This window comes from Limulus polyphemus, unplaced genomic scaffold, assembly GCF_000517525.1.
Source record: "Limulus polyphemus unplaced genomic scaffold, Limulus_polyphemus-2.1.2 Scaffold273, whole genome shotgun sequence".
Taxonomy (NCBI): domain Eukaryota; kingdom Metazoa; phylum Arthropoda; class Merostomata; order Xiphosura; family Limulidae; genus Limulus; species Limulus polyphemus.
Window position 1 is genome coordinate 717,849 of NW_013665883.1, and position 9,795 is coordinate 727,643.

The following is a 9,795-nucleotide window of genomic DNA, read 5'->3' on the forward strand; positions in this document are numbered from 1 at the left end:
CAACTTACAGTAAGTACCATCACTTATATGTATGTGCTAGGTCATGCAGGGATATATCAATCTCCTCTGCATTAGTAAGATGAGAAAAAAGCAACCATGGAAGGTATTCATCGACATTCAGAGGGAACAAGACTGTTGGAAAAAAAAAAATATGTTCTACGGTATAGCTAGGAAAAGCAAAATATGGGGAATCAATAAAACAGTATATAGTCAGAAGGCCACTGGTAGCATCAGTAACATAAACTCTCTTCTACTTTCTGCAAGACAGCCAGTCTTCATGAGGGATCAGAGCCTGTTATCCCAATCCCTAGGATTATCATCCAAATACAATATTAGCTTCAGGCATACAAATACTGAGAAAAATATTCAAAGTAAATATCAAATGTTTTATAAGTTCTGTAATTATGTTAAGTACAGGGTTCAGCAATAAAAAGAAAAAAAAGCATCTAGTTATAAATACATTTACCTATAAAACATTTCAAAATTGTACATCCTATAATATTTCATGTTTTTATAGACACCACAGGGATTTATGGCATTCCAATGTTTATACATATTATGATATACTCCATAAGGGTAATTGGAATCTGCAATATTACATCAATGACAAGGCCAAGCCACTGTGAAAAAAATAATGCCAGTTACTCTCCTAGTTCACTGTTATGCAAATCAGTGGTCAAATGATCAATCTTGTGATCTGAAGTGCATATGACTGTACTGCATGTAATGATCTCACACATACTTGCCTCACTTGTCACTTTGAAGTGCTCTAAATTGTTCAGAAAACAGGCTAGGCCTAAAAAAAAGATATATGGATACTTCAATTATTTCAAGAGCCACAGGACAATAGAAGCCAGCCAATCACATTAGGCTGTTATAAATTGAGTAGAAGTGTTTTAAAATATTACAAGCAGAGTGTGGTACTGCTTCCAAACCAATGGAACAGTTGCTCAGACACCTGGACAAGGCAGACCACTACTTACAACACTAAACAGACAACCAATATCTTAATTCTTGCTTTCCAAGATTGTAGTATACCTGGTCTTAGACTGAATCAGATGTTTGCAGCCACAACTGGGTGTAATTTAAGTGAATATAAGGAAATTAATATACTTCACAAGAGCAGCCTTTATGCTAGATGTTATGCCCAATAAGGTGCATTATACTCACACTAGGGTACAAAAAAACTCACCAGCAATGGTGCCAAAACATGTACAGTGGACCACCAACATATGGAACAGTGTTCTTAAAATGAATTACATTCTACTAAACAGTCAGATAACATGTGTAAATCACATCCAAATCCATTCTAAATAACACGTATAACAGTGAAGTAAGGGTAACATAGACAAAAGAAGTAAGAGAGGACATACCAACCTCTACAACATGTGGAATGATACTGTTGAGGACACACATTTCAAAGACCTATGATTTATGCAAATCAGGTGTATGATGATCCTTTATGTGATCTAAAATGCAAATGATTGATCATTAAGCCTACACTCATAAATGAATATTTTGTAAAGTTGACTTTATACCTTTACAGTTTCTGATATTGCATTGTAACTTATAGTATAATAACAAATTGTAAGGGCACCCTGAAACCAATGTTACATGTTTGAAGTAAGTGTTGGTAAGACAATGAGGTGTCCTCGTCCACTCTCTAAAAGTGTTGTTTCTCAACAGTATTCCATACATGCTAAATACTATTGAAATTCTATGAGCATCCAGAGCTACTCAATTTGTCTTATCCTCTTTTCAAAATATATATTGACAAGAGTAGCTGTAGTCAGGATCTTCTCAACAGTATTCCATACATGCTAGATACTATTGAAATTCTATGAGCATGCAGAGCTACTCAATTTGTCTTATCCTCTTTTCAAAATATATATTGACAAGTTTAATAGAGTAGCTGTAGTCAGGATCTATTGCACCTGTATAGCACAACATGGAGAGTATTAACAAAATGAGTGTTAATTGATATTATCTTATTACAAGTTGTACTATGTCATAGCCAAAGTATGATATATTTAAATTACTTTTCAATATTTTTCATGCAGTGTGGTATATGTAGAAGTGAGAAAAATATTGGTAAAGGTTATATACACTTTCTATTCAAAGGACCAAAAAAGCTTAGTGTTACTTACAGTCAAGGTTATCTAATGGGTTTTCTTGGATTACTTGGGGTGCATTTACCAAATTCTTCTTGACATTTTCTGCTGAGGCATCTTTGTATTTTTTCACTGTAATCATTAAGACACAACTGATGAAATATAAATTGTTTTTAAATAAATGGTTTTGAAAAAGGCTTAAGAATTGTAGCACTTATCAAACATTAAATGTGGCTAATTGGATTCATTAAGTATATTTAGGCTTTTTCTACATGGTAAAAATATTTGGTTTCTTCCACTTTTGAAAACAAATGTATGCTCGGAAGTTTGATAGTATCTCTTTAAGGGTAAATACTCATTGTGGTATAAGTTGTTCTTATACCTTTAGGAACCTTCATATAACTAGATGTATCACAATTTAGAAAGTTTCAGTATATTAAAAAATGTTGTCATACCACTGTCTCCATATTCAAGTCTTACAGAAAAACCTAGTAGCCAATCTATCACAGCATTTCTGTCTGATAAGTCAAATGGACACTCCACGTGCTTCAGGTACTACGGCAGTAGAAATAAACACTTATTAAATGTTTACACAGCTTTATACGACAATAACAAAGACTACATATGGTGTACCTTAAGTATCTGTGACAATCTTATTTTATTATCTGATAAGAAAATACTTGATGCTACCAGTGATGTAAAATGTTATTTACTACTAGCTTGAAGACAATGAGCAGCACTTAGTTAAATAAAAAAACAACAACTGGGATTACTGAAAGCAATGGCGATTCTGGCTTCATAAATGGGTGCTCAGACTGGCACATCAAGGTCATCTTGTCCATCAGAGTCCAAGAAAATAATTAAAGAAACCAATGAAAACAAGAGAAATTCACCCTTACTTATTTCAATTCATATGGTTATTCAACAAAGGTTTAAGAAATTCAAGGCAACAACAGTTTATAACTGTAACAGAGAAATACTTGTTTAAAGTGTTTTCTTGTACTTCCATTTTTAGTACAAATCTACACAAAGGGCTAACTGCATTCTGTTCACAATGAAGTCAGGATCTAAGCTTCAAAATTTAATCATATTTCCCTACCAAAAATCAAGTTTGTATTTCAGGATATTTTGTTCCACCATTGAAATTGACCAAACTGCCCAAGAATGTAAAATCATGTGTGCTGTTAGTTTACATTTATTTAAGCTTTTGTCAGATTGGTAAATGAAGTTGAAAATATATGAAAATCTCAAACAACATACAGTTAATATTGATTATTACCTGATGTTTGGGTGTTCCTTCACTTAACTACTGGAGGCGAAGAGTTACAATTAGTTTAATTTTCATATTTTGGTGATTTAGGAAATGTTATCTTAATGAACCAAATGGCCTTGTGTTCTTTATCATTCTTATTACTTTTATTTTTTGACATGCTAGGTACAGTGCAATGGAAGAGCTATTACAATGGTACATAGTTTTAAAAAATGTATGTCTTGAAAACAGGCTTAGAAAACTGAATTTGTTATTACTGGTTTTGGGTTTTAAGATGTTAGAAACCTCAATAAACTTACCTTAAGTGATAAATTCATATAGAAGAATGAAACTGTACCATGATTTTCTTTAAAAACTGTAACACTTCATAGAGTGCCAAACTAGATGGGCACTCAGTAGAGTGCATTGATCTTATTTGGCTCTTAAAAAATACGAAAATGTGTCCATATGTCCATCATTATCAATGAAAAAATCCCAGCAGCTACATTTTCGAACCTGAATGCTCTATTGTGCTGGATGTACTCATTGCATTGTAAACCCAAACATATTTGCCAACAATGCATTGCAGTCTGTTTACTTTGCTTAAAAACAAAAGCAATGCAATTTTCCTTACTGAAATAACACATGGAATGACAAAAGATGGTTATAACAGCCCACTAGACAATCATAATGCATGTATGCTCCGATCCAAAGGATTGGGTTTACTGTACATTTATATTTATTCATCACTATTTTAAGAAAACCTACTATTGAATTGTTTCAATGGGCATCTGCTAGTATTGAATAATTTTATACTTTTGTCTGTTACAACCTTAGTGTAAAGAACTGACAAAAGAAATTGAGTGACATCATTCATGTAGTCTACACAGAAAACCTAAACAGTAAAAAGGGTAATAACTGCAATATTGACAGTGTTTTTGTTTAAAGTTTTATGTGATTCTGTAACCAACAAATTCATGATGCAAAAATTGCTTAAAAATTGTGTTTATAAAACAGAGGGTATCCTATCAATAATTTTAGGGTAACTTGATAAGTTCATTTATTCCATAACCTTTAACAGAAAAAAAAAAATTAACTTTGAAGTACCATCTTAACAATACTTTTTGAAAAACAAACTACCAGATTAGATTCTAAAAATCAAAAATACAAGTACCTGTCAATTAAAATACATACAAACACACACTCACTTGTTTAAACACACTTTCCCAGTTTGAATTATTAATATTTCTTAAGTCTTCTCTGTCTTCAATCTTATAAAACCTTATTTTTTGATCTTCCAGCCAGACCACAACATTTCGAAAGTCATTCTCATCTGTGAAATATATATTTGAAAATATAAAAAAAACTTACTAATTCAATCCAGAATACAAACAAAAATCACTTTAACTTGAGACAGACCATCAATTAAGATATTATTCAAAAACTTTGCTAAAAGTAATTTACTACTATTGTTTTAAATCAAATCTTTATTTCTCAGCTAATATAAAAATATATAACTTTACAACTACATAACAATGTAATTCAGTGAATGAAACATTATCAATCATATTCAACTGTAACATCCTGAGTTTGAAAAGCAGTATAAGAAGTCTTATGACTTATACTTCAAAACTCCTATAACTTACGCAAAGACTAGTTTAAAAAAAAAAAAATACTAAAATAAATTTCTAGATGTTGCAATGAAACATATCTTAATACAACAAACAGTAATATAGTTAGCTACATTGCACAGATTTTTAATTTATATTTCATTTCACATAAAACAAATGTTCTAACAAAATTTACTAAGAAACATTAAACTATCTCTTATAATAATACTCAGTTTTTATCTGTTGTGTGCACTTCATTTCAAAAGATGTTAACAAAAGGCAGGTATAAATATACTTCAGTCGACATTTTGTACAAAAACATATTAAAAGCTTATCAAAGTTTTTAAAAAGGTCTAATGTTAAGTCATATAATAACATGGTAAGTTTATTTATTGATTGTATTAAGTATGGTAAAGTTTAGCCCTAACTAAATTAAACCAAAAAACATGCACAAGTTGCAGTGTTAATTTATTTCTATAGTGAATATACACTGATGCATAATAAAGGCTTAAGTAATGTTAGGCCTAAGACAAGTGGACTTTCAGATTTTGGTGTCTGTGATTAGAATTCTTGTGTTATTCTAGTATTTAAAGAAGTACCATTGCTATAAAGATATTAATTTGACTGCAAATGTTTTGTGGGTCTCTTCTAGCTAAAATTAATAAACACCAATTTAACAGTCATATTTTCTAAGTAGCATTCCTTTATATTTTTTTTTTGTTCTCAGAAGAATTATAAATTTGATTATTCTTTCTGATTTTAAACATGTATGAAAACATTTTTTGTTGGAAATTGTACAGCTGTCTGATATGATATTTGTGTTCAAAAGGGACAATACAACTCTATATAGGTTTTAGATAAATATCTTATAATAGTTAAATTTCTAAATTTACTAAGTAATGGTACTCTATATTTATTATGATCTATATTATATATGCATCTTAAACATTTTTTGTGAAACAAAGTTACTTTTTTCTGACTTAATCTTATACATATTCCATTAAACCTCATTGCAGTAACTTAAGATACCAGTAATATTAAAGTACAATACAAAGCATTAAACAGGTCACCACTTACATAAAAATTTATCTTTGAATGAAATACCTGTATTCTTCGATACTTTTGTCTGAATTATTCTAACATGTATACTCATTTTACTATCAACACATACCCTTAAAAATCTATAGCGATATAAACTTTTTAAACATCTATGTCATCAATTACAATAAATTTGAGAACTACATCCACCATAAAAAACATAGCGTGTTATTTTTAACATTTAATTACAGTTTGATCACTTTAAACAATTCGTTAAGCAACTGTTTCTCTTTGTTAATTTTATTTAATACATCAGTCAAATTACTTACAGTATAAAATACTTGTGTTATCTGCAAACAAAACAAATTTTAAAATCTTTTATACATTAGATAAATAATAGTATAAAGAATAAACAAAAGAAGTCTTAAAAGTAATCTCAGAGGGGTTCCATAAGTATTACTCAGTTTTATTTATAAATATATACTGATATTCATTAGTTAAATAGATTGGCAATAATACCCCTAAGCAAATACACTTCAAGCTTGTTTAGAATAATTTCATGTTCAAAAGTACCAAATGCCTTTTTTTAAATCAAAAATTCACCCAAAATACCTCTGTACTTAACTAGGGATATCAATATTTTTTCTCTTAGTTCTGTAAGTGATAATGAAGTAGCAAGATTATTTTTAAAACCATGCTGCTCATTACAAGATACATTTTTATTAATCAATTAGCTGGAGCACCCATCCATTGGATGGGTGAACTAAAAACTCTTATGTAACAAAGGATAGAAAATTGTGCTTCTATTTTTTTCTTAATATAATTAACATTAAAAGTGTAATAAAAATACATAAAGATACCAATACTGAAAAGAAAGACATACTGTTTTCAAAAATTGTATCAATATGAAATTAGATGTGGTTCAATCCCCTCATGACCTTCATGTCAACCTGTAATACTGTGTTCAGTTTCGTTCTGACTGATCAAGAAATGTGGAAATGTATAAGGAACAAATACAAACATTTATTTATATAGAAGATGGGGGGTGTCAATCCTCACCCCCCTTAATGACTTTCCTCATGTCATCCTGTATCACCAGGTTGGCTCAAAAAGAGTACAAAAGATAAAATTAAAGAAAAGCATCATAAATTTAAGAAATTTAAATTTAATAGTATGACATGAGATTTAGAAGATCAAGAAATTTGGCGAAGCAGGAAATTAGGACATCAAAAAGGATGTATGAGAAAAAGTTGGTTGAAAATGTAAAAATTAACAGCAAGGATTTCTATAAATACATTAAGGGTGAACAAAATGTCAGGATGGGGGGGGGGGGTAAGAACCTTGAGGGATGATAAAGGAAGGCTTGTATCTGATAATTCTGAGATGACTGGGTTATTAAATTTTGCTTTTTCTTTGATTCTTACAAATGAAGATTTAAGCAGTATTTCACATCTTTAACAGTTGATAAATGGAAAAAAGACCAAACAAGATGACTGTATTAATTCTCAGCTGGTTTAAAAAAAAGTGGGAAGTTTAAAGAATGATAGGACTCCTGGGCCAGATAGTATTTCCCCAGGTGTTTTGAAGGAGGTTAAAGACTGGATATGTAAGCCACTTGCTACTATTTTTTGTCAGTCCGTGAATAGAGGGCAAGTATCAGAGGATTGGAAGTTAGCTAATGTAACACCTCTTTTCAAGGGAGGTGATAAAATTTGTCTCAGTAATTATAGAACCATTGGTCTTACATAAGTTGTGGTAAACGTTTTGGAAAGTCTGATAAATGATGCTTTACAAAGTCATTTAACAAAGTTTAGAATTTTATTAGGGAGTTTCAGTGACTTTTAAATAATGAGAAAGGAAATAATTCACACCTCAGTGGATTCCACAAACACATATTAGTAGATTTAAATTGCAAGTTCAATTATCATACCTGGAAATCGACCTTTCATTACATGCTACTGTCCCATTGGAACAATGTTAACAAAATGTGAGTGACTTATCATTTTACCTGGTAACCTGATACTACATGACACCCGTGTCAAGTCAAGATAAAATGTAGTCCCAAGAAAATCAACCAATGGCAAATTCATACACACTGATACATATTATATGGATAAATGAATTTACATTTTCAACAACCAATTGTTAGAAATGAGCTTACCTATGTACTTATGAAAGTAAAGGAAAGATTTTGTAATATCATTGGTTGAAAATATGAAATACTGTGATTGACAGATATGTACGAGTAGTAAACCCCACCTGTTCTATGCCATGTCATGATGTAAATAATAAATTGTATTGTTAAGTTCAAGATATTAGTTATCCCAAGATATAATTGTAATATGAAAGTTAAGGAAACATGCATTTGTCTATGAATTATCAATGAAATTAGTAATAAGTGCAGATATACTATATTATTTAAGGAATGTTAGTAGCAAAGGTGGCTTATTCATAGACTAATTATAGGTAACAATCAGTTAGATTAACAACTTCTATTATTGAAATGCCAGAGCATTTTGGTAACACTACATTCCAACATTTCGTCAACTATTCAATATTGCTTCCATTATGTGAAATGGACATGTTTCAATTTTAGGATAGTATATTGATGATAATTATATTAATTCTTAAAGCACAGATGAAAAACTATTTTTAAGACCATGTTGTCCTCGCTCCACTAAAGTTGTTTGTATAATTATTCAAAAATACACATGGAATGCATTAAGGTTATAGTCTGTATTTGGTTTTGTGAGGTACTTCATTTCCATTTAATATAGATATTGATTGCATAACCCTCTAAGTTAAGAGTTGTGATTTCTAATTATTGAACATGTATGTATAAATCACACTCTTATTTAATAAACAAACAATACTGCCACTGTTCATACCACTTTGATCAGTGATAATTGCTGCACACGTTCTTTCACTGTAGCCACATCCAATGATATGATGTAGAGCAAACTGCTGTCAGGACAATATAGTATGTTTACGACCGACAATATGATGTAATGCAACATGTTGCCTGGGTAACCAATAGGCTGTTTACAATCCTCATTCATCATTTTTTGACATGCTGTCAGTTCCATTTGAGCAGATGCAGCTATATATTAACTGATTCATTATGTAGCCTCTGACACCAAGTTTATTGTATACCTTTGTTTCAGTCGATTCAATGGCTAAGTTGAATTTTAAAGGGTTTTATATGTGAGTTTTAAAATAGTAAATACTTCTTGATCCAATGAAACTGGCCAGATCAAAATAGAGCACAAAGAGAGCTAATGTTTGATGTATCACTGGCCTTTATTGGTCAAGCCAATTTGAACAGACACACTGGTTTTGGTTTTAACACTCGCTCGCTGATGATGGCTTAAACAATAATTGCAATAGTTTTTAAAGCCAATTTCAACTAGTAGGAGTACGGTTGCCTTCTAATATATCATGCCAGTTCAACGTATATTAATAATGTTAGATATTTTCCATTTGTTGTTTGGTGTACAATCACTCATATTTTATTTATGTGAGCATTATATATTCAAAACTATGATTTCGTATTCACATGCTTTCTTGGCTGAGAACTATAATTCTCTGGGACTCCCTAATTTTACTGGATAGCCAACATGGTTTCACTGAAGGAAAATCTTGCCTTACAAGGGTAAGAGTGTATACTTGGAAGAAAGCATAGGGTTGTTATAAATGGAGTTCATTCAAACTGGATTAATGTCACAAGTGGGGTACCTCAGGGCTCAGTCTTAGAACCTTTGCTCTTTTTGATTTACATCAATGACAT

The 9,795-nt window shown here is 30.9% G+C and overlaps 1 protein-coding gene across 1 annotated transcript in view; it reads right to left on the reverse strand.

Moving 5' to 3' along the window:
• LOC106456942 (UPF0568 protein C14orf166 homolog) overlaps positions 1-9,795 on the reverse strand; it is a 25,037-nt gene that overhangs the window by 13,422 nt on the left and 1,820 nt on the right. Inside the window, exons 2-4 of the mRNA XM_013916320.2 lie at positions 4,569-4,693; positions 2,567-2,666; positions 2,148-2,243 (exon numbers count right to left, since the gene is read on the reverse strand). Of these exons, the coding sequence (XP_013771774.1) occupies positions 2,148-2,243; positions 2,567-2,666; positions 4,569-4,693 (321 nt within the window). The remainder of the gene's footprint in view (positions 1-2,147; positions 2,244-2,566; positions 2,667-4,568; positions 4,694-9,795) is intronic.